The 26552-nt window shown below is 40.2% G+C and overlaps 1 protein-coding gene across 1 annotated transcript in view; it reads left to right on the top strand.

Annotated features, from left to right (window-relative positions):
• HSPA13 (heat shock protein family A (Hsp70) member 13) overlaps nucleotides 1–26552 on the top strand; it is a 39688-nt gene that overhangs the window by 4894 nt on the left and 8242 nt on the right. The window contains exons 2-4 of the mRNA XM_053706019.1: nucleotides 13010–13350; nucleotides 15939–16152; nucleotides 17411–17578. Of these exons, the coding sequence (XP_053561994.1) occupies nucleotides 13010–13350; nucleotides 15939–16152; nucleotides 17411–17578 (723 nt within the window). The remainder of the gene's footprint in view (nucleotides 1–13009; nucleotides 13351–15938; nucleotides 16153–17410; nucleotides 17579–26552) is intronic.

Raw genomic sequence — 26552 nt, 5'->3', positions numbered from 1 at the left:
CACCTCTAGTGCAGGGCTCGACAAACTTAGGAGCCAGGGCTCCTAGAATTTTACCCCTGGCTCCTAACTTTTTGGGTTTTTCTCCATATATCTATATACAAATACTACTGTCTGGCTACTAAACTTATGTCTGGTTTTTAAATATTCTTACTGGCTCCTGAATTTTAAACAGATGTGTCGACCCCTTCCCTAATGTATACCTATTTCATGATCAAGCTGCCAAGGAAATATACACATAGGGAAAAATCGCAAGTAGTGAAGCTGTCCACCTGCAATCGCCACTTGTGATGCTGCATCTCATGGTGAAATTTAACATTGCACAAGAGGTTTCTTGTGTAATGCTGCCCCCTTCTCCTGTGTAACCAATTGCACAAGAGCAGGGCATGTCATCTCCCCCTATTGAGTGTTTGTCAGGGTGATTGATCTTGCCACCTCTGAGGCTGCGGAGAGGCAAAAGAAGCAGTTTCTGCTTCTTAAAGGGACAGTCTACACCTTAGTCATCTTAAAGACTTACCTTTAGATTAAGCTGCAAATAACCTCCTATACCCCTTTCTAAATCAAGCAGCAGAAACAGTAAAACATTTTTTTTAAATGAATATTGTTTCTGACCACTTTGAAATGGTTGTCAAGCTACGCCCACTAATGGCATCACAATCTGGGCTACATCTAGGCAGTCTACTGGATAGTTTTGACAGTCTGTTGAATCCAACTAGTGAGCCTTTTGTAATTGGATGCTATACGCAGCCCAGATTGTGATGTCATCAGTGGGCCGAGCTTGGAAGCCATTTCAAAGTGGTCAGAAACAATATTCATTTTAAAATAACTTTTTTTTTTTTACTGTTCCTGCTGCATGATATAGAAAAGGTTCAGGAGGCATTTGCAGCTTAATCTAAGTTAACCCGACTAAAGTGTAGACTGTCCCTTTAAATATCACTGCAGGCTCGCTCATGCAAATCTGCTCTGAATAGCCATAAATGTACCCTTGGTTATAGTGTAAAACAGAAACATTTAATGTTTTTGGTGTGGTGGGACATGTATTTTAAAACCTTCATGCTAATGTGCTGCATAGTTGAATAAACTTTTTCTTACTATATATATATATATATATATATATATATATCACACACACACAGTGGATATAAAAAGTCTACACACCCCTGTTAAAATGCAGGTTTCTGTGATGTAAAAAAATGAGACAAAGATAAATCAGATTTGTCCATTATTACACTGTTATCTACAATAACCTTTTCATGGGCTAATTACTTTGGTTCTTTTTTCTCTTTATTTATGTAATGTGTCTTATTGTTCTTTAAAATGCTGCACACTAGTAGTAAAGGAAAGTAAAGCAAATATGAAGTCTCTGGTCTTGTAATAAAATCATTTCAGAACTTTTTCCACCTTTAATGTGACCTATAAACTATGCAACTCAATTAAAAAAACAAACTGAAATCTTTTAGGTGAAGGGAAGTAAAAATAATATGGTTGCATAAGTGTGCAAGTAAACTAATACTTTGTTGAAGCAACTTTTGATTTTATTACAGCACTCAGTCTTTTTGGGTATGAGTCTATCAGTATGGCACATTTTGACTTGGCAATATTTGCCCACTCTTCTTTGCAAAAGCACTCCAAATCTGTCAGATTGCGAGGGCATCACCTGTGCGTAGCCCTCTTCAGATCACCCCACAGATTTTCGATTGGATTCAGGTCTGGACTCTGGCTGGGCAATTCCAAAACTTTAATCTTCTTCTGGTGAAGCCATTCCTTTGTTGATTTGGATGTATGCTTTGGGTCGTTGTCATGCTGAAAGATGAAGTTCCTCTTCATGTTCAGCTTTCTAGCAGAAGCCTGAAGGTTTTGTGCCAATATTAACTGGTATTTGGACCTGTTCATAATTCCCTCTACCTTGAATAAGGCCCCAGTTCCAGCTGAAGAAAAACAGCCCCAAAGCATGATGCTGCCACCACCATGCTTCACTGTGGGTATGGTGTTCTTTTCGTGATGTGCATTGTTGTTTTTGCGCCAAACATATCTTTTGGAATTATTGCCAAAAAGTTCAACCTTGGTTTCATCAGACCATAATACCTTTTCTCACATGCTTTTTGGAGACTTCAGATGTGTTTTTGCTCAATTTAGCTGGGCTTGGATGTTTTTCTTCGTAAGAAAAGGCTTCCGTCTTGCCGTCTACCCCAAAGCCCAAACATATGAAGAATACGGGAGATTGTTGTCACATGTACTACACAGCCAGTACTTGCCAGATATTCCTGCAGCTCCTTTAATGTTGCTGTAGGCCTCCCAGACCAGTTTTCTTCTCATCTTTTCATCAATTTTGGAGGGACATCCAGTTCATGGTAATGTAACTGTTGTGCCATATGTTCTCCACTTGATGATGACTGTCTTAACTTTGTTCCATGGTATATCTAATGCCTTGGAAATTCTTTTGTATCCTTCTCCTGACTGATACTTTTTAACAATGAGATCCCTTTGATGCTTTAGAAGCTCTCTGCGGACCATGGCTTTTGTGTAGGACGCGACTAAGAAAATGTCAGGAAAGACCTACTAGAACAGCTGAACTTTATTCAGGGTTAATCAGAGGCACTTTAAATTATGGCAGGTGTGTGATGACTCTTATATAACCCCTTAATGACCACAATGTACCCTGTATGTCACTGGTCGTTAAGGGTTTTTTCAGGACATAATAGCACAAGTCTAGCAAGAATACACTATTAATTCCCTCCCTCCAGCAGGCTTAGTGGAATAGAGCAGTCTCAACGCTGGTGGCAAGACCGTGCTATAAAACAATCAAGTCCCAAAAAAAGGCCAGCGACATACAGGGTACGTCACTGGTCCTTAAGGGGTTAACATGGTTTGAATGTGATTGCTTAATTCTGAACACAGCTACATCCCCAGTTATATGCACACTTATGCAACCACATTATTTTAGTTTTTTTTTTTTACTTCCCTCCACCTTAAAGATTTCAGTTTGTTTTTCAATTGAGTTGTGTAGTTTATAGGTCACATTAAAGGTGGAAAAAGTTCTGAAATTATTTATTTTTTTTTTTTTTTTTTTACATCACAGAAACCTTGACACTTTAACAGGGGTGTGTAGACTTTTTATATCCACTTTGTGTACGTATGTATGTATGTATGTATGTATATATATATATATATATATATATATATATATATATATATATATATATATATATATATATATATACGGAACACTTGGTTATAGTGTAAAACAGAAACATTTAATGTTTTTGGTGTGGTGGAACATGTATTTTAAAATCTTCATGCTAATGTGCTGCATAGATGAATAAACCTTTTCTTACCAGATATATCTATATATGCACAGTATATATATATATACAGAACACATTTACGTACACAATCTCAACCTTATAGTCTTGTTACACTGGTTATTGATGCTTCAGTGATGTCTACTGAATGTTAATTTCGTCACCTTGGTTCAGTTAAAAACTATTTTATTTTAAAAATCAAGAAACTCTAACAAGCAATGCTCGCACCCTCCCAAACTTTTTTTTTTTTTTTTTTAAAGTAATTTTTATTAGATTTTTCATATGAGATAAAGAAGTACAACATTAGTACGACCAAAGCGCACTATTTCAGTAATAATGACAAAAGAAATGGATACATAAGATAAACACAGTGTATACATTAATAGATTAACTAAACATCTGTAACCTCAGTACCTGAGGTAAGGGTATGACAAAATTGTTCACTTATGTCAGAAGTAACTGAAGAGAGGGAGAATGGGAAAAGGAAAGAAGAAGAGAGAGAAAGAAAAAAAGGGGGGGGGGGGGATCATCCTTAAAAGAGGAGAGGGGGGGGGGGTGGGGATTCATCCATGAGAGAGGGGAGGGAGAGGGGGAAGGATAGGGTCTAAGGCCATGGGAACAGACCTGTCATGATCACCAAATAGACCTAGATAGGTGTGGGATGATGTACCGACATTATTGAGTGAGGGTTTAATAAGCTAAGTCTTAAAGCTAGGGAGCCAAGTCGTGTCAAATCTATCTTTCCATTCTGCCCAAATCAGTTCGAAGAGGTCAACTTGACCCCTGGAATAATAGATAGGTTTTTCCATGGCGTAAATGTAGGCCATGGTTTGGGTGATGTCAGACCAGGATGGGGGGCTAGTTCTTTTCCAAGCTTTAGCTATATTAAGTTTGATAGCTGAAAATAAATATATGCTCAGGGAAGCATAGTGTCTAGGGAGCTTGCAGGTACCTATGTGTAGTAAGGCGACTTCTGGTGTATTGGGAAGGGAGATGCCCATAGTCCTAAGAGTTGAGAAACACTTATTCCAAGTGGGCCTCAATTTGGAGCAAGTCCACCAAATATGTGTCATGTCTCCTACTCTACCGCAATCTCTCCAACAGACAGGAGATGAACCAGGGAAAATTGTGGCTAGCCTAGCAGGCACAAAGTACCATTGTGTGAGGAGTTTGATATAGTTCTCATGCATAGTGACACAGTGGAGAGTTTTGTTTGTGAGGAGTAATGTACGGTGCCACTCTTTGGTGGGGGCACAGAACTCGAGTTTTCGTTCCCATTTAGTGACATGGGTAGCTTTGTCTGTAGGAGATGCGCCTTCCATAATGGAATAGTGGAAAGATAGAGGCTTACCCAGTCTCAATCCCTGTTGCCATCTGGCTTCCCAGATGGTTAGTGGTCTAGAGAGAGATGATTTAAAGCCCCAGCTAGTCAGAAAGCTGAGGACTCTTGTATATTCGAAGCGCATATAGCGCGGGGGGGGTTCTGAACCGCCAATGTGGGAAAAGGATATAAACGAATCTTGGGAAGATGAGGACCATAGGTCAGCCACCTTCGCAACACCAAGTCTCAGCCACGTTGAGGAATGGGAGTCTGGGAGGCCAGATAATAGGCTAGTTAATGAAGTGATAGGGGATGGGTGGGGGGCCACCTGGGAATAATGTCTCAGGAGTTCCCAGGAGGCTAGGCATTCTCGGACCACCTGATTCTCAATGCCTAAGGTTTTTCGGCAGTGTGGAGGGGTCCAGATCAGGTCCCTCAGGGTAAGATCGAAGGGTAGGGAGGCCTGTTCGATTGACCTCCATTTGCTATCAGAATCTTTTATACCCCATTGGGAAATGTGCGTGAGCATGGCGGCCTCATAGTATCTAAGTATGGACGGGGAGGCCACTCCTCCATGCATTCTGGGGTATTGTAGGAGTCTGTGAGCTACCCGCGGAGGTTTGTTTTGCCATATATACTTGGTACATGCGCCCTGAAACTGAGTGAGCAGGGCTCTGGGTACTCTAATAGGGAGGCAGCGCATGATGTATGTTAATTTTGGAAGAAAGCTCATTTTAAGGGCTGTTATCCGACCTAGCCAAGATATGGAGCGGAAATTCCATTTATTGGACAGAGTGTGCAATTCGGTTAAAAGGGGCTTATAATTATTTAAGATGAGGTTGGGGATGGAGTTGGAGAGTTTAACTCCTAAGTGGGAGACATACGTATTGTTGATAACAAATTTGTATGTGTCTCTTAGCGAATTAGTGACAGATTCCGGGAAACCTTGAGTGTAAAGTACGGTTTTAGATTGATTTAGCCTATAAAAGGATAGGCTACTGAATGCATCCAGTGTAGATAAAAGTTTAGGAATCTCACTGAGGGGGTTTGCGGAGAGTATGGTGGTGTCATCTGCGAACAGAGCCACTTTGTGGACCGTTCCGTGTAAGATAACTCCAGATATCTCTTTGTCAGCTCTAATGGCAGCAGCGAGCGGTTCAATGACCAGCGCAAATAGGATGGGCGATAAAGGGCAACCTTGCCGGGTGCCATTTGAAATAGGAAAGGGGGAGGAATGGAATCCTAGGCCCTTAACTGAGGCCGTAGGGGCCGCGTACAAAGCTTGTATTGCTTGAATGATGGAGGTCGGGAAACGAAAGATCTTTAGAACTTCCCATAGGAAGTCCCATCTGACCCGGTCAAATGCTTTCTCAGCATCGAGAGAAAGCACTGCGATTGGTTTGTTGAGTCTTTTGGCTTCCAGAAGGATATTAAGGATCCTTCTCGTATTGTCGGGACCTTCTCTTCCAGGGATGAAGCCAACCTGGTCAGGGTTAATGAGTGAGGGGAGGAGTCTTGCGAGTCTATTCGCGAAGATTTTTGCATATATTTTAACATCGGTATTAATCAGAGATATGGGCCTATAGCTAGTGCAGAGTGTTGGGTCTTTGTTGGGTTTGAGAATTGTGGTGATGGAGGCCTCTAGGAACTCTTTTTTAAATTGTCCTTCGTCTCTAGCCAGGTTGAAGAACCTGGTCAGGATGGGGACAATCTCCCGGAGGTATGTTTTATAGAATATTGCGGTAAAGCCGTCTGGTCCAGGGGCTTTCAGGGGCTTTAGATTTTTAATAACGAATTTAATCTCTTGGGACGTGACCGGGCCATCTAAGCTATCAGTGGAAGCTTCATCTAGTGTGGGTAATCCAAGGGAGCGTAGGAAAGGGCCTATAGCCTCTGGTGGGGCTGGGTGGAGTGAGGTATCCTTTTGGATGTTATATAGTGTTGAGTAATACTTGTTAAACTGCTGGCCTATCTGTGACGGAAGTTTGTAGGATTGAGCGTCTTGTTTGATTTCATGAATGCGAGAGTTACTAGTGCGGTGTCTTAATTTATTCGCTAAGATTGTGTCAGCTTTATTACCTTTAGTGTAGAAAAGCTGTTTCAGTTTGAGCAAATTATTTTGGGTTTTGGTGTATTCTAGCTTGCATATATGTCTCCTTACATTTCTGATCTCCTCCATGATTTGTATGTTATCTGCTGTATGCCTCTGGGATTCAAGATCCCGGAGTTTATGATGGGCTTGAGACATAGAAAGGCCTGCCTGTTTCCTCAAATGGGCTTGTTTTTGAATAAAGAAGCCTCTAGTGGTGGCCTTAAAGGCTCCCCACAGAGTATCTTCCCGGATTCCGGGCGTGTCGTTAGTTCGCAGAGTGAAGTTTATCTCCTTCCTAAGCTCCTCTCTAAGGGGGATGTCGGAGAGAAGGGTGTGGGGTAGTCTCCAGTTGGGTCTGGACCTAATGGTGTTCTGTGACTCTATGTCCATTAAAACCATGTCATGATCTGACCATGGGCACGCACAGATCATTGTGCGAGAAATAATGTCTAAGGAGTCTGGGTGACAAAACATGTAGTCTAATCTAGAGTGTGTGGAGTGGGGTATAGAATAGTGAGTATAATCTCTGTCCCGAGGATGTAGAGATCTCCAAACATCAAAGAAATTAAATTGTGACATGAGCTCTCGGAATCTGCGACTAACAGTCTCTGGGCAAGAGGGCCTTTTTTTAGATGGTTTTGTTTGTCTTTCAAGGCCACCATCCCACACCATGTTCATGTCACCCGCCACTATCACTCTGCCCTGTCTCACTAGGTCAACTTTATGCAAGATTTTCTTCAGATATCTGGGCTGGAGGGTATTAGGTAAATATACAGATACTAAGGTGTAAGTGACATGGTCTAGGTTGCATATCAGGATAAGGAATCTTGCTTGTGGATCTCTGAATTCAAAAATCGGTTCGAAGGCCACTCCTTTGTTAATGAGGATAGCGACACCTCTGGCTTTCTTAGAGTAAGAGGCTGTTTTTACTACGGGATAATCCCGAAATGACGGGCCAGGGGAGACATCTCCTAAAAGGTGCGTTTCCTGAAGAAAGGCGACATCCGCCTTATGAAATTTTAGTGTTCTAACTAGTAAACTGCGTTTACCAACAGTGTTTAGACCCCTAACATTCAGTGTTAGAAACCTGAGGGGTGCCATTTGTGCACTCTAAAGCTCGTAAGGATAGGGTAGATGGGGAAATCGGTAAAGGAGATAAGGAGTATGAAAGGGAAAGTAAGAGAAAGGGGACTGGTGGAAATAGTCCACCTAAGTGGGACCCAAGCGTGGGTTCCAAAGTCTGGGGGGGGAGCTAAACCAAATCAACAAAATGGGCTATTGAACATATAGCCCCGCTCTCCAAGAGAATGCAGGGAGGCTAGTCGTCTGCCCGGACCGCCACAACATGCATGGAAATTTTCCATGTGGGCGCTGGTCAATTTCAAATCTGGCGGTCTAACCAGAGGCCAGCCAACCTGCATTGTTCTGAACAAGTTAACACAAACATTTGTATATAGATAATAAGTGTTAGCAAAAACTGATTAGCATATGAGCATGAGTCCAGTGGGGTATCAGGTAGGTGAGGCTTGAGGCCTCGGGATGTGGTCAGGTGGATTAGGTTTTTGACGTTTGGGTCTCTGCTCTTTAACAGACCAAATTGGGGCTGAGACACGAAGCTTGGATTGGGTAGCTGTCTGAGGTTCAGCAGCAGGTTGTAGTCCCCAGTTAGCTAGAAGTGCACTGCCTAACGAAGGAGAGGAGACAACATGAGATTGATTGTCCTTTGTCACTATTAATTTAGTGGGGAATCCCCATCTATATTTGATGTTGGCCTTCCTAAGTTGTGTAGTGACAGGAGCATACAATTTGCACTGTTGTAGCGTATGCGATGAGAGATCAGGCAGGAGTTGAATATCTTTGAAATCATCGGGTAGGCTGGGTTTGCCATAAGATGCCTGCATCAATCGATCTTTGAATTTGAAGTTATGAAAGCAGACCACCACATCTCTCGGTTTGTCAGAAGACATTGATCTCGGCCTCAGGGCCCTGTGAGCTCGCTCCATGTTGTGACTATCCCCCTCCAGGGGGCCAAGCAAAGCAGTGAAGAGGTTTGTGAGAAACTCATGTAAGTTCCCCGGCAAGACTGACTCGGGTATACCTCTGAATCGTATATTATTTCTTCTGGCCCTATCTTCTACATCTGCCAGCTTTAACTCGAGTTGGGAGATTTGTTCTGCAAGGTTCTCAGCATATGCAAGGATGTTGGAGTTGTCTGTGGCTAGGTCATCATGTTGTCTCTCTAAGGTGTCGATCCTGTCACCCATCTCTCCGATATCCTTCCTGAGTTCTGCTGAGCTCCTCTGAATTTCAGCTGTGATGGATTTGGTTTGGGCTGCTAGCATCTTTTGTAGTGTGCTCTCTGTAATGTAGTGATTTAAGTGGGCTCCAGAGTGGGAGCTTGACTGGGAGTCCTCATCTTGGGATTCTGGGTCACTCATTTCCTTCCGCAAAGGGAGAGAGTCTTTAGGGGGTTGAGAGAAATGGTCGAGCACCGTTTTCTTGAGTGCAGCGGGAGTTCTAGGGTTTCTTTTAGATGCATGGGGCATGGCTAGTGTTTCTTTGGGGAGTAATTGTTGATTTGAATGGTAGACCACCTTGACCACTGTGGGACCTGAGAGAAAAGTTGCTAACACATAGGAACTGACTCGGAAGAGTTACAATCACAAAGGAATAGTGTTTCAATACTGTAATACATTAGTGAGATAGAGAGAGCGGGGCCAGGTACAACCCATAGGAGTTATTCACACTTAATACATGACAGTGATTGTCTAAGCAAGCTGTTTAGAATAAATTAGTTCAGTAGCCTCCTAGAGGAGATGAAAAAGGGGGGGGAAGGGGGAAGGCCCCAGGATTCCCCCACGCACCTCAGGGAGTGGGATACGACCAAAAGGAAGGGAGAGGGGTATGGGAGATGACCAATCCAGACAAGCTGGATCGGAGCGGGTGAGGTGCGATAGGGGAGCCAGAAAAAACAGACCCTATCCCCCGCCCCCCCTGTATCAGTGTGCCTAAGTCAGAGGTTATAAATCTAATCAACTAATAATAGTACAGTGGCAACACAGCGTTTTTATGTAGAGACAAATAAAATCAGATAGTATAATTTCTAACCTGTAAATTGCAAATAGCAGATTTACTGCTGCGGGTAGGACCTATAGGGAAAAATGGTGGTTAAACAGACAGTTAAATAGAATAACACTCCACTTTGAGCTAAAAGCCCAAAGGCACACAGGCTGGCGCAGCAGCAATAGTTTTGCACAATAGTGGGACAAGTTGTCACAGCGGGATGGATATTGAAGTCTCACTGAGGATATGTTGTTTAAAAGTATCTGCTGAGAAACCAACAAACAATGACAGCAGGGTCAGAGAGGCAGACTATCTAGATATACGGTAAATACCAATCCAATATAGCTCTTGATGGAATAACTCCCTATGAGATAGAATCCTCAGAGTGCTTTAATGTCTTACATATGGGGTATGCTGGTAGAGTTCTTATTAGACCCTTTTTTGTTCCCAGTGTTCATGAGGGATATAAGTAGTTTAAACTTGTCGAGGGGCGTAAGGTTTAAACCCTCGCTATTATGGTGAGAAGGCAGTAGTTCCCAAATATTTTAAGAGTCTAGAGGCACACGGCAGAATTGTGTTATATATATATCTGATGCCTAGCTTTTATGTTGTACTGAGAAGGCACTTATTTACTTCACTGCCAAAAAGCAATCTTAGAGTATACTGCCTGAGCCTGGCCTGGGTTAATAAGGCAGGTTTAATTCTGGCTTCAAATGCTCAGCGCACTCAGACCCTATGTGAGAGCAGAATTGACAGGTGATGAATGCCCTAATGGGTCCTGTGTGAGATGCTTCGATATTTAATGAGAGTAGTTCTGCTGTGTGTGTTACTGTCACTTCCCCTGAGAGGGGTATCGCATGCAGAGAAGGCTGAATCGGCCACAAAAACAATAATGGGGTATTGGTAACTCACACACCTCCAGTAGGCTTTCACCCCAGGCTGTGCATTAAAACATTACATATAAAGGCCCCCAAGCATTAAGTCAGAGAATGTGGAGTGTGTAAAGGTGCGGTCTCACCAATTTATGAGGGGCAGCTGTTTGGTAAATCCTCCTCAGCAAAGTCCACAGTCCAGCCACCGGGGTCAGATGAGAGAAGGGTGCATCCGGTGTAACACAGGGCCTGAAGTGCGTCCCAGGCACACACAAAGAGCCGGTATGCCACCCGCTTCCCAGCTGCTTCAGCCCAGTGACTCCACAGAGAGTCAATTGAGGGGAGTTCCTCTGTTGCGGTGTATCCAAAGCGTATGGGCCTCAGGAATCTAACAGGCCCCGTGGATGGACGGTGCGAAGGCCCAAAATGGCCGCCGTTCGCGCCCTTCTGGGCTGCCTTACCGGGTGAGCAATCCTCAAACTGCACTCGGAGGTGAAGCTGGTTTCCCGACACTTCTCTTACTATGCTGCCGCCTCCTCACAGCGGCAGGTCACATCAGCCAGGCTCCGTGGCGCCCTCAGGTCTCAGTTCGGGCCTCTCGCCCTCCCACGTGTAGCACCTCCTGGAGTCCCTCTAAGCAGGTAAGTAAGAGTCACTCAGTATCCGACAGACACCGATCAAGAGGTAGGTGCTCCGGAGCGGGTCCCCGTCCCTCCGGAGCAAGGTGAAGTGCAAAGCTGGAGGCAAGGCAGGGTCATCCAGGGCGGGCTATATCTTGAAGCAGAGGATACCCAGGAGCCGGTCTTTATATTCCGGCCAAGTTGATGAGGGTTATGGCCCTTTCCTAGATCTCCTGTTGGAAGTAGTTGCTAGCCCTCCGGAGCGGAGCCCCGACCCTCCGGAGAGCAGATCCTCCCTCTGTCACAGTCAGAAGCGCCTTAGGCCAGGAGGCGATGAAGTGTAAGGGCTGCAAGTAAAAAGCCCGCATAAACTTTTAGTTTTAGTAAAGTCCTGAGTGTTCAAAGTTGGTAGGGTTAATAATGGAAGAATAAAACCAGAAATTTCAGTTTTATCTGTTAGGTAATTAAAGTTAACTATTTTTCTGGACAGAGCTTCTAGCAAACACGTCTTATCCCTGCAGTGGCTAGCTCCGCCCCAAACTTTTTTTGATCTCTGTGTGATGACTGCATATTTTGGTTACCAACACCTGTCACTTTATTCTTGGTAAATACAGATGAAACTAAACTATTGCAACAAACCGGATGTATTTGTTTGCCTTGGAACACAGTTCTGCAATACATTTTTAAATCACTGCAGGCAGAATATACCATGTGAATGACGTTTATGTTCTTTAAAATATATCCTTTTGATATCAGCAATTACACAATGTTGTCAATTTAATGTTTGTTACTAAGTAAATGTTTGTAAAAATGCATTTAATACTGACAATTTGTTAGCAAAACGTGTGTTGTTTTACACTGCTACCCTATCACCTCTGCTAAGCCTAGTTAGTGACAGATGTATATTTGAGCTACTACAGTGATCATGCTATAACTGTATAAAATATAGCAGGGTCTGGAGTCTGTACTTACAATTCTTGTGGAGAACCCATCGGTTTTCAGAGTTAAATTACAGGAAAAGGAGGCAAAATAAAGAATGCAAGTATGTTTAAGTGTTTTGTACTATACATAATTACATTTTTTATAGCAAAATGCTTACAGTGTTCATATTGCCTGTCTGCCTTCTCTTTAGTAAATCCATTTCTGCAATTACTGTTACCAATGTTTACAACTGGAGATGGCAGCTAAAAAAGAATATTCAACATTTTTTTTTTACTTTGTTTGCTATATATTTTAAGATACTGTATATCTATATGAGAAGGTGGGGTTTTAGACTTTGGGTTTTCTGTTTGGCACATACTTAAAGGAACACTCAAGTCAAAATAAATGTCTATGATTCCGAAAGAGCAGCAGTTTTAAGATACTTTCTAATTTACTTCCATTATCTTTTTATATACACACATTCTGGGGAACAAGATCCTACTGAGCATGTGCACAAGCTCACAGGGTATACGTATACTAGTCTGGGATTGGCTGATGCCTGTCACATGATACAGGGGGCCAGAAAATGGGAGAAAAAATACATTTGTCAAAAAAAATCTACTGCTTATTTGAAATTCAGAGTAGGTGTTAAATCATTGTCTTTTTATTATGCACTTGTTAAGTTTGCAATTCTACTGCATTGAGTGGTCCTTTAAAGGGACAGGCTTCATTGGTGGGTGTTTGTAGGGATATTAGCAAAGATATAGAAATTTCAGCAGGCAGGATTTTAATGTTCTTTTTTTTCTACCAATTCTTTTTAGGATCTGCTGTATTAGCTATTCTGTTAGCCGGATATTTGGCACAGCAGTATTTGCCCATGCCCACTCCAAAGGTTCTTGGTATAGATCTTGGAACAACATACTGTTCTGTTGGCGTGTTCCATCCTGGCACCGGCGATGTTAAAGTCATCACCGATGATAGTGGTCACCAAAGCATTCCAAGCATTGCGTCTTTTACTGAACAGGACATTCTTGTGGGATATGATGGACTTGAACTTGCTGATTCCAATCCTGAAAACACAATTTATGATAGCAAAAGATTTATAGGAAAAATCTTTACAGAGGAGGAATTAAAAAAAGAAACCAACAGGTATCCATTCAAGGTATGTGATTTTAGAATCAACCTGTTTTTTAATATCTTGTTCTAGTTACCACCCCAGGAGAAGCCTTGTTTTTGCCCAGAATGTGCTTTTCACAAAAAAATAACTTTCCTGCAGTATGTCAGTCTGGTGTTGCCTAAAATGCACAGTCCAGTCCAAACAAAATACCACAATCGCCCTCTCAGAGCGAGCGATATTACAAACCAGCATGGCCCCAAGGCAGAACATGATGTGGACAGAGACGGTTAGCACTTTAATATTGCATCACTGCTCAATATTAGACTTTCTCTTCAAACAGTGTTGTGCTCTTGGCTGCACTGTGTAGGTTTTTCTTAACACAGTGCATACAGAGCAAAGTGCTTTTTGAAGAGAATGGTCAAATACGGAGTAGACCTGCATAGTGCATTTATTGTTGGCTGGCTCTCAGGGTTTTTTTCAACCCCGCCCCCTAGCCTTTCCTGGTCGACTTCTAAATGTAAGATGTTCTTGTGAGCAGTGCATCTTCTTTTTTTTTTTTTTTATACATTTCTACCTTGTGATGTTAGACCAAGTGAAAAGGAAACAAATGTATTCAAGAGACTGTTTCTTTTGTCAGTAGATAATTTGCAGTGCAGCAAATATATTATAAAACTTAAAAAAAAACTTTAGTCTCCAGTCAATCAACACATTGTAATTGAGCTGGGGATTTAGTGTAACTACCTAATTTAAAAAAAAAATGTATTTCAAAATGACCTGCAGAAAGGTTTTCACAAAAATATGTAATTGCAGCCTCTGCCTCTGGGCTGCCTAGTATTTGTATTTTACTCATGAAAATGACATCAGCATGACCCTATGATAATCAATATGAAAGAATATTGAGAATTTATTTGCACATGTGTGTGTGTGTCTATGTAAGTATGTATGTGTGTAGATATCATGAGATATATATATATATATATATATATATATATTAAACACACACACTAACCAGCCACTTTATTAGGTACACCTTGCTAGTACCGGGTTGGACCCCCTTTTGCCTTCAAAACTGTCTTAATTCTTCATGGCATAGATTCAACAAGAGATTTTGGTCCATATTGACATGATAGCATCACGCAGTTACTGCAGATTTGTCGATTGCACATCCATGATGCGAATCTCCCATTTTATCACATCCCAAATCTGCTCTATTGGATTGAGATCTGGTAACTGTGCAGGCTATTGGGGTGCAGTGAACTCATTGTCATGTTCAAGAAACCAGTTTGAGAGGATTAAAACTTTGTGACATGGTGCATTATCCTGCTGGAAGTTGCCATCAGAAGATGGGTACACTGTAGTCATAAAGGGATGGTCATGGTCAGCAACAATACTCAGGTAGGCCGTGACGTTTAAACAATGCTCAGTTGGTACAAAGGGGCCCAAAGTGTGCCAAGAAAATATCCCCCACACCATTACACCACCACCAACCTGAATCGTTGATACAAGGCAGGATGGATCCATGTTTTAATGTTGTTTACACCAAATTCTGTCCCTACCATCTGAATGTCGCAGCTGAAATCGAGACTCGCCAGACCAGGCTTTTTTCCAATCTTCTATTGTCCAATTTTGGTGAGTCTGTGTTAATTGTAGCATCAGTTTCCTGTTCTTAGCTGACAGGAGTGGCACCCGGTGTGGTCTTCTGCTGCTGTAGCCTATCTACTTGTCGTCCACACAACTGCCGCTCACTGGATATTTTTTCTTTTTCGGACCATTCTCTTTAAACCCTAGAGATGGTTGTGCATGAAAATCTCAGTAGATCAGCAGTTTTTTAAATACTCAGACCAGCCCGTCTGGCACCAACAGCCATGTCACAATTAAAGTGTCAGTAAACTTTAAAAATAATGTTATATAATTCTGCACATAGTGCAGAATTATATAACATTATATTAGCCAAACATTATAAAACATAATTGTACCTTATTAATTTAAAAAAACAAACGCTGTTTCACAGACCCGCTCTCTGCGCATCGGGCCAGCTGTATAGTCACAGCCCGGCCCGACCGCACCATAAGACTAAGTGCAGCTCGCTCCTGTGACAGGAGCGAGCTGCACTTAGTGCTATGGCGCGGTCGGGCCGGGCTTTGACTATACAGCTGGCCCGATGCGCTGACTAAATATAACAGACCCGCTCAGCAGAGAGCAGAGAGCGGGTCTGTGAAACAGCGTTTGTTTTTTTAAATTAATAAGGTACAATAATGTTTTATAATGTTTGGCTAATATAATGTTATATAATTCTGCACTATGTGCAGAATTATATAACATTATTTTTAAGGTTTACTGTCCCTTTTTAAGGTCACTTAAATCCCCCTTTCTTCCCCATTCTGATGTTCGGTTTGAACTTCATCAAGTCGTTTTCACCACGTCTAGATGCCTAAATGCAGTGAGTTGCTGCCATGTGATTGGCTGATTAGCAATTTGTGTTATCAAGCAATTGAACAGGTGTACCTAATAAAGAGGCCAGTGAGTGTGATTTTTATATATGTGTGTGTGTGTATATATGTGTGTGTGTGTGTTTATGATAACACTGCTTATTCATGAAATAGACATTGATAATTTGAATGTTATTATTTCAGGTGCTAAGTAAAAATGGTGAAGTGCTATTTTCTGTCTCAACAAATGAGACCTTTACTGTAACTCCAGAATACATTGGATCTCAGCTTATCCTGAAACTAAAGAAGATGGCAGAAGAGTACCTTGGGATTCCAGTTTCTAAAGCGGTTATTTCTGTTCCAGCAGAGTTTGATGAAAGACAACGTAATTATACCATTAAAGCTGCTAACCTTGCTGGTGAGTCATTTGTATGAATTGATTTAATAGGTGCTTATTTCTATCCTTGCATGTTGCACATTCAGCTAAGGTACTTCCAATCTGCTCCATTGGCAGAAATCGCTCCCAAGCCTTGTCTTAAGCGTCCTTGTATAGCAAAGATGGGTTTATGAAAGCAAGCAAAGCTTTTTTTTTTTTTAATTTGTCTTATTTATTTAAAGGGATATAAACCCTAAATGTTTATTTCATGATTCTGATACAGTATGTGATTTTAAACAACTTTCTAATTTACTTCTATTTATCAAATTTTCTTTGTTCTCTTGGTATCTTTTATTGAAAAGCAGGAATGTATGCTCAGGAGCCGGGCCCATTTCTGGAGCACTATTTGGCAGCAGTTTTTCAAGAATGTTATCCATTTGCAAGAGCACTAGATTGCAGCACTATTTCCTGCCATGTAGGGCTCCAGATGCCTACCTAGGTATTTCTTCAGCACAGAACATCATAGGAACTAAGCAAATTTGATAATAGTCAAAGTCAATTGGAATTTAATAAAAAAAAAATAAAAAAAATGGAATTCTCTGTCTGAATCCCAAAAGAAAATGTTTGGGTTTCATGTTCCTGGACCTGCAACTGACTCCTGTATTGGCAATGGATTGGCTGTAGATACAGAGGCACACAGTCTGTACTCATTTCCGAGGAGTGCAAATCTCAGTTAGCGGTGTTGCATTGTTCACTTATAATAAGACAGTAGCATAAAAATGAATTCAATAAACTGTGCATATTTAATAAAAATAGCTGTTAAAATAAAAGTTTGTTGTTGTGATCTTTAGATGTGGAAGTGTGTGTTTTAATGGAACATCAAGGTCAAATCCAAAAACCACTGCAATGCATTTTAAATTTGCTTAGAAACATTTGTTCACTATAACGTGCAAAAATTCCTGCTTTTAAAATATATATTCGCTTTAGTGTAACTGAAATTGCAGCTGACCTGCCACAAATACAGTAGTAAGCTATGTCCACAAAGAACCTACTTGACATGGCACGGCGGGCACTCAGAGCATATGTGGGTGAAGGACACTCTTGCACATGAAATAGTGATACATTTTAAAAGACTTATTTTTGGAAGTGAAATTATGATGCAATTAAAAATCCTTCTAATCAAATTTGAAATGTATTGCACTGTATTCCAAATTTGACTTTCCTGTTCTAATAAATATTTAATTTGAATCAAGATTTACCATATTAAGTGCTGTATTTTGAAGAGTTTTGTTTTCTTCAGGCTTAGATATCTTGCGTGTGATCAATGAACCGACTGCAGCAGCAATGGCTTACGGACTCCACAAGGCTGATGTCTTTAACGTCATGGTGGTGGATCTAGGAGGAGGGACGCTGGATGTCTCCTTGTTGAATAAACAAGGAGGAATGTTTCTGACACGGGCTATGGCAGGTAAAAATTTAAATTGATAGCAAAGTCAAAATGAAATTTGCATGAATTAGATAGAGGATGTTATTTTAAGACACTTTTAAATTCACTTCTATTTTCAAATTTACTTTGTTTTTCTGGTATCCTTTCATGAAAAGCATATGTACATATTTTACACTAGCTGGTATATTAGAGCATTTTCGTCTTGCACTTTAATATCTCCAACTGTGTTTAATACCTTTATATACAAGCAATAATAAAATGCTAACAAATTGTTTTATTTTATATCCCTTTAATTACTTAAAGGAACAGTCTAGGCCAAAATAAACTTTCATGATTCAGATAGAGCATGTCATTTTAAACAATTTTCTAATTTACTTTTATCACCAATTTTGCTTTGTTCTCTTGGTATTCTTAGTTGAAAGCTTAACCTAGGAGGTTCATATGCTAATTTCTTAGACCTTGAAGCCCACCTCTTTTCAGAATGCATTTTAACAGTTTTTAACCACTAGAGGGTGTTAGTTCACGTATTTCATATAGATAACACTGCTCGTGCACGAGAAGTTATCTGGGAGCAGGCAGTGATTGGCTAAACTGCAAGTCTGTCAAAAGAACTGAAAAAAGGGGCAGTTTGCAGAGGCTTAGATACAAGATAATCACATAGGTTAAAAGTATATTAATATAACTGTGTTAGTTATGCAAGACTGGGAAATGGGTAATAAAGGGATTATCTATCTTTTAAAACAATAAAAATTCTGGTGTAGACTGTCCCTTTAAGAGTAGCATTGCTAAAAATCTGCTCACAAATAAATCATTTAAATGCATTTAAAAACAGCCCTTTTATTAGCATTGAATTGCAGACCATGAACATTGCTTCTTTAATATTGTTTATCATGTCTCCTTGGCTTTAGCCAATTAGGGGAAGCTGTAACTTAGCTACTATGGGCTAGATAGTAGCGCGCAAGCGATATCGAGTCCTTTCAGCTTTTTAGGACGCGTGTTGAAAGTGAACGCAAGAGCGAGGACATAATTTACACTGGTCGGGTTTGCACAACTTCAGACCTTGCGTAAAGAAAAACAGTTGCATTAAACACAACATAAGTACATGGAAAAGTACACTCATATAAACACGGTCTGATTAAAATTATTAAAATATGTAATAAAGTTATAAGGACTCAATGGTATATGGTATAAGGTGTTTGGAAAAAAGGGCTGCAAAGGGCTTTACCATATATATGCATACATACACGTCTAAATATGTGTGTATATATATATATATGCGTGTACAGATGTATTTATATGTGTATATACAGGGAGTGCAGAATTATTAGGCAAATGAGTATTTTGACCACATCATCCTCTTTATGCATGTTGTCTTACTCCAAGCTGTATAGGCTCGAAAGCCTACTACCAATTAAGCATATTAGGTGATGTGCATCTCTGTAATGAGAAGGGGTGTGGTCTAATGACATCAACACCCTATATCAGGTGTGCATAATTATTAGGCAACTTCCTTTCCTTTGGCAAAATGGGTCAAAAGAAGGACTTGACAGGCTCAGAAAAGTCAAAAATAGTGAGATATCTTGCAGAGGGATGCAGCACTCTTAAAATTGCAAAGCTTCTGAAGCGTGATCATCGAACAATCAAGCGTTTCATTCAAAATAGTCAACAGGGTCGCAAGAAGCGTGTGGAAAAACCAAGGCGCAAAATAACTGCCCATGAACTGAGAAAAGTCAAGCGTGCAGCTGCCAAGATGCCACTTGCCACCAGTTTGGCCATATTTCAGAGCTGCAACATCACTGGAGTGCCCAAAAGCACAAGGTGTGCAATACTCAGAGACATGGCCAAGGTAAGAAAGGCTGAAAGACGACCACCACTGAACAAGACACACAAGCTGAAACGTCAAGACTGGGCCAAGAAATATCTCAAGACTGATTTTTCTAAGGTTTTATGGACTGATGAAATGAGAGTGAGTCTTGATGGGCCAGATGGATGGGCCCGTGGCTGGATTGGTAAAGGGCAGAGAGCTCCAGTCCGACTCAGACGCCAGCAAGGTGGAGGTGGAGTACTGGTTTGGGCTGGTATCATCAAAGATGAGCTTGTGGGGGGCCTTTTCGGGTTGAGGATGGAGTCAAGCTCAACTCCCAGTCCTACTGCCAGTTTCTGGAAGACACCTTCTTCAAGCAGTGGTACAGGAAGAAGTCTGCATCCTTCAAGAAAAACATGATTTTCATGCAGGACAATGCTCCATCACACGCGTCCAAGTACTCCACAGCGTGGCTGGCAAGAAAGGGCATAAAAGAAGAAAATCTAATGACATGGCCTCCTTGTTCACCTGATCTGAACCCCATTGAGAACCTGTGGTCCATCATCAAATGTGAGATTTACAAGGAGGGAAAACAGTACACCTCTCTGAACAGTGTCTGGGAGGCTGTGGTTGCTGCTGCACGCAATGTTGATGGTGAACAGATCAAAACACTGACAGAATCCATGGATGGCAGGCTTTTGAGGGTTCTTGCAAAGAAAGGTGGCTATATGGGTCACTGATTTGTTTTTGTTTTGTTTTTGAATGTCAGAAATGTATATTTGTGAATGTTGAGATGTTATATTGGTTTCACTGGTAAAAATAAATAATTGAAATGGGTATATATTTGTTTTTTGTTAAGTTGCCTAATAATTATGCACAGTAATAGTCACCTGCACACACAGATATCCCCCTAAAATAGCTATAACTAAAAACAAACTAAAAACTACTTCCAAAACTATTCAGCTTTGATATTAATGAGTTTTTTGGGTTCATTGAGAACATGGTTGTTGTTCAATAATAAAATTAATCCTCAAAAATACAACTTGCCTAATAATTCTGCACTCCCTGTATGTAGTTACCGACATATATACATAAATACATATGTATGTTTGCAAATACCTGAAAATATGAAAAATCATATTTATTCAATATTTACATTTAATAGTGTCTTTAACTGTGTATGTACTGCAAATATCTCACATTCCAATGTTTTTCACATAGGGGAATATGTTCTAAGAATTTTAAATAGATATATATATTTATTTTTTAATTTATTTTTTAATTTATTTATTTTTTCCAAAAAATCATCATATATATATTTAGAAGCATTTATTTAAAAATAAATAGAACATATTCTTCTACACAAAGAGCATTGGAATGTAAAATATACATATTTCATGTCCGGTTTAGGGCTCTTGAATTAACGCGATTGGATTAGCATGCGAGTATGGGCGTTAATTATTCCCCCCCCCCAGTTTGCGTACTCCATTAAAGTCTATGGGAAAATACGTTAATACAGTTGTGATATTCGAAGTTCAACTCATTGCGCATGTCAGGTTTTCAGTTGTGCACTAACTCTTTACTTTCAACTTGTAATACAAGCTCAACCCGAAGTGAGCAAAAAGTTTACTTATAACAGAGTTAACGTGCAAGCGCTAAATAGCGCTCCACTGGTATTCTAGCCCTATATTGGTTGCATAGAATTTTTTGGTCCGTATCTAAATTGTTGCAGGATCCAATCCAGCCTCTCAAGTATTAGAGTTAGTCGCACAAAAAATCTGTAAAATAAGCAATAGAATGTTAAACGTTATGCAGAATTAAATTTTGATTGTAAAGGGTCATTAATTACTAAGTAAATACTAGATAGAATGATGTGTTCAAAGCAAAGGTTCGCCTGAGAATAATATGCAGATGTGTTTTTGAATTTTATATATTTTTTTTATTAAATATTGAAAAAATGAGGGTTAAAGATACAGTAAACACCAAAAATGTTATTGTTTAAAAAGATAGATAATCCCTTTTATTTACCATTCCCCAGTTTTGCATAACCAACACAGTTATAGAAATATACTTTTTACCTCTGTAATTACCTTTTATCTAAGCTTCTGCTGACTGCCTCCTTATCTCAGATCTTTTGACAGAATTGCATTTCAGGCAATTAGTGCTGACTCTTAAATAACTTTACGTGCATGAGCACAATGTTATCTATATGAAACACATGAACTAGCGCCCTCTAGCTGAGAAAAACTGTGAAATGCATTCAGAGAAGAGGTATCCTTCAAGGGCTTAGAAATTAGCATATGAGCCTACCTAGGTTTAGTTTACAACTAAGAATAGAACAAAGCAAATTTGATGATAAAAGTAAATTAGAAAGTTGTTTAGTTTGGACTTTATTATCCCTTTAAGATTTAGCATCCATAAAGTAATGAGCACCGCCATGTTGTAAATGAAGCCAATTAGTAACGGTTATAAATAGGATTCTAGAGTGTGCAACCAATGAATGTGTGGAATATAGCAGTGTTAAAGTGATTGTAAAGTTGAATGATTTAAAGCCCAGTATTTAAAAATACTCACAACATAGGCACTTTAAGTCATTAAACTTTACAATTACACTTCTTTTTTTAAAAATACTTGCCTTTTTGTTACTGTAAACACACCAACGATCCTCTGCCCGCATCTCCTTCAGTATTGAGCAGATTGATGACGAATCCAGCTTCCTCCAATCATTGTGTGCGCCCTTTGGCATCCAGCGCGTGAGGCATGCAAGATTGGAGGAAGCCGAATGGTAATAAATTTTCTAAGTACTGAAGGAGATGTGGGCGGAGTATCATCTGTGTGTTTACTGTAACAAAAAGGTAAGTATTTTTTAAAAAAGAAGCGTTATTGTAAAGTTTAATGACTTAAAGTGCCCATGCTTTTAAAGGCACACTAAACCCAATTTTTTTTCTTTATTTATTCAGATGGAGCATGCAATTTTAAACTACTTTCTGATTTACTCCTATTATCAATTTTTCTTCGTTCTCTTGCTATCTTTATTTAAAAAGCAGGAATGTAACGCTTAAGATCCGGCCCATTTTTGGTTCAGAACCTGGTTTACACTTGCTTATTGGTTGCTAAATTTAACCACCAATAAGCAAGCGCTATCCAGAGTTCTGAACCTAAAATTGGCTGGTTCCTAAGTGTTAAAATCCTGCTTTCTAAATAAAGAGAACAAAGAAAAATTGATAATAGGAGTAAATTAGAGCATGCAATTTTATGCAACTTTCTATCTGAATCATGAAAGAAAAAATTTGGTTTTAGTGTCCCTTTTTAAGTGTATTTTTTTTTTTTTTTTGTTTTTTTTTTTTGTATAAATTTTTATTGAGGCAATATAATAACATAATAATGAGAATTGTCCAGTTACAAGGAGTTATAGCTGAAGATTATGCGCAGATAATCTGAGGCAAACGGTTGAGTAATGTTAGTCTTTTTCTTAATACACTTGTCCAAGGGGAAAAAATAGCATAAGAAATCTACGATTAACTGCCTTACATATGAGTATAGGGAGAAAGTAATCTGCAGTGAATGAGCATGAAAAGCAAATAACAGCAACAAAAACGCTTTAGTGCTATAACTGGAATGTTATCTAGATAAGAAGATAAGTATATGAGAATAAAACCTCATTTTTTATGTTAAATAATAAGAAATAAGAGGGAGGTGTGTACAATTGAGGAGCTACAGAAATACCGCCTCTGTAGAGAGAGATGTTTTTGAACCGTATAGTGGTATAAGATAGTTAGGATAATAGGATTAGATAAGTAGAGTACACACCAACATATATGAAGGGATATTATTTAAGTTGGGGGGAAGGGAGTCAGCGGGCAAGAGCCGCTCAAAATTGGGAGCATAGGGGGAAGGGAAAGACTAATGAGAACGCGGTTGTTTAAGCTTGTGGACACTATTAGTAATATCTTAAGCTACTATTCGGACTTATATGTAGCGAAACTGCACTAGTGCTACTGTCTAATGTCTGTCACAGCCCCATGGGTTACAGGATGCGCTAGGATCAACGTGGGAGTAGTTTTATAACTTGAGCTGATTAGCCCCATAACTGCTAACTTGAAGTGAGTGTATAAGGGCGCGTAGGGATAAGCCCCATGTGCCAAAACCTTCTAAAGGGTTTAATATAAGAGATCCAGTCCCCAGTGGTATCTAACTGCCTCTGATGCTCCCTAATAAATGTCCTCTGTCTGAATACTGAACAGAATCTTCAATCTCTCCTGAGCTGCCCTTAATGTTTACTATGCTGCCTCGGCCGCCGGCAGCTATGATGTTAAAGTAGTGGGAGTGTAGGGCAGTAGTTCAGGTGGGGTTCATCTGCAGTAAAAAGCATAATGGGTGGAAAGATAACTAAGGGGGAGGTTAAAGAGCTTAGAGGTAGGTTGATATTAGGTGTCATTGGGTGAAGTTTCTACTAGTAAAGGCCATAAGTCCCTGAGTCATGGGTCGTGATTCTCTTTCATGTAGGCTATGGGCCATATATTAATTAGAGCTTCCTGCTAAGCCCATACCGAGAGAAATAAATAAAGAATAGATGGTGGGTGAGAGGGGCCTTAACAGGTTTGATTTGTAATAGAGGTTTGATATGAGTCGAGGGCTCGCTTTATGATAGGCTTGAAGGGTAATACAGAAGAGAAAGTAAAGAACAAGAAAAGGAGACAACATTAAGTGGAGGGAACATAGGTTCATCCAGCTAGGATGTCTAGCAATCTCTATTAGGGCATTTATATTAATACTATCTGTGTTTGCCCAGGAGTTACCTTGAGCTCCCAACTCTGGAGGTATAAGTACATTGAGATAAAATATTAATAACAGCTAGGTCTCTATAAAGTGCATAAATAATAAACCCCCACACATAACAAACGATTAGCTTAAGCAGTGCAACGGTGTAACAGAATAGTATAGCAAAAACATGCAGTTAAACAAACATGGGAAGCTGATTTTAAGGGTCAGTATCTAGCCCACTCCTAACCTGTAAGGAGTCAACCCAGTGGAGGGAGCAGTCTCAATAAGTCTCAAGTATGTCCCTGTTTCCCATCGCTTAGTGAGGGGGTGAGCCACGGCTCCAGAACAGCACACAGCCAGGTCAAGTATCGTCTCTGTCTCTGTAGAGCTGTGCGCTGTCATCGTAGCACGCTGTTTACAATGGGGAGGCGAGGCAGTGACCTCATGGCTGTGCAGAGATTCTCTTGATGAAAAAAGCAAAGGTCTCTCTGCCAAAGTGTTCCAGCGGCGATCAGAGTTGGAAATGCCTGCGTCAGGGCCTGCATATGTGCTGTGAGGGGCATCATCTGTTCCCGATGGGGAGGCTTCACAGTCACTTTCGCCCCAGCCTCTTCTAGCCTTCCGATCTACATAGGAGGGTTCCTCTTGCAGCGTCTCACCATTGCAGGATGGGTAAGTGATCTGCGGTAGCTGTGTTGCCAGCTCTTGGAGTGCCAGAATGCACTGCTTAAGGTCGGCAAAGGTATTGTCTGGGTACAATAGAATTGCATATTCCTCTCCATCTAGCGACTCCATTTTGCTACAATTTTCCTACGACCCAAGGGGCTGCTTCCTGGGTGCTTTGTAGAGAGAAGAGCGTGTAGTCCGAGTATCTTCCTGTGTGTCCAGTTAGGGATTGGGGGTTCCGTGGCCCTGACTTGGAGTATATCTGTAAGAAGAAGCAGGTCCGGGAAATTCTGGAGCGTGGCTATATCGTATAATTGCTTAGAGGGATTCTTCTGGTGGCCACACTCGGTTGATGGAGCATAAAAGCCGATACCTCATACAGTCAGGGCCTCTTCATGCTGGAGCGTGGCGTCGCAGCTCCCGCTCAACTAATGTCTCAAAAAATAAAAGTCCTTAGAGCCTATACCACTGTGGGTATAATCATAAGCGAGTACTAAAGGTTTTTTTGGGCTAAATTTATCAAATTTTAACAAATATGATATCTGTGAGCAGGAGCTGCACAAAAACACGTCTCATCCCTAGAAAGGCTAGCTCCGCCCCCCTTTAAGTGTATTTTTAAATACTAGGATTTAAATAATTCAACTTTACAATCACTTTAAGTCTGGAGTCTGCACTTCCACTGTTATCAGGAATTGAAAAGCCCAAACATTTCAGAATTAAATTATACAAAAATGAGACATAAAATAATAATGAAAGTATATTGCAATGTTTTATTTTTTTAACTACACATAATAAAATCACCACAAAGTCTTTAATGTCCCTTTTAACCCCAGGTACGTCATGCAAAAACTAGACGTACCTGGTACGTCAGTTGTCTAACAGAGTGCTGGAAGCGATCACAATCGCTTCCAGCAGCTTTGAGGGTATTGCAGTGATGCCTTGATATGGAGGCATCCTGCAATACCACTTTACAAGCCTCCGATGCAGAGAGAGCCACTCTGTGGTAGGGGGTGGAGGTGAGCGCCAAAATAGGCTGAGGAAGGGGGAAGGGGACGACTGTTAGGCTGATAGAGTGATGCCCACAATGTGGGTCCTCCTAATGATAGTTGTGGAGTAAGTGTACAAAGTATAATGATAAAATGGTTGTATAGGGTAAAAATGTATATCAATATTTATTCCACACAATTGGTTAAAAATGTCGGTGATCTTCTAAAAAATACAGTCAAAAACATATAAAAATAAACAATCATAGACAATCATGGATCCATGTTACAATAACGAAATGTTGAAAAAGACATAAAATCAAAATAAAAGTAGAAATGCACAATAAAAATGAGCTAATACACCTAAAAACGTTTGACAAAGAATGACCTGATAGGCCAAGTGTCTTGATATGGATGGTACACTATGGTACAGTCCAGATATTGATGAGTGTTCTTATAGTTGTATTTGTCCAAACAAATAGCAATGTGACAAAAGAAAGTGTCTTTATCTATATCCAATTCTGAAAAAATTCAAAAACAGTGTGTGTCCTGTGCTTGAAAAAATAAAATAAAAATAAAAATTTAAAAATGTGAAAAACAATGTGATCACTGGATGCGAAAAAAATGATAATGAAAATGTGGAAAAAGTTAGGAAAAAAATAAGTAACTTTACAAAAATGTGGAAATCCTCAAACAAGTGAAGCAAAAAATTGTTGTTTCATATTTTCGCTACTTATAAGTATTGATACTTCTAACCTTAAAGCATGACAAATTGTGT

The sequence above is a fragment of the Bombina bombina genome, chromosome 3 (genome assembly GCF_027579735.1).
Source record: "Bombina bombina isolate aBomBom1 chromosome 3, aBomBom1.pri, whole genome shotgun sequence".
Lineage (NCBI taxonomy): Eukaryota > Metazoa > Chordata > Amphibia > Anura > Bombinatoridae > Bombina > Bombina bombina.
The sequence above is the reverse complement of the archived record's forward strand: the minus strand, read 5'-3'. Positions and strand labels throughout refer to the sequence as shown.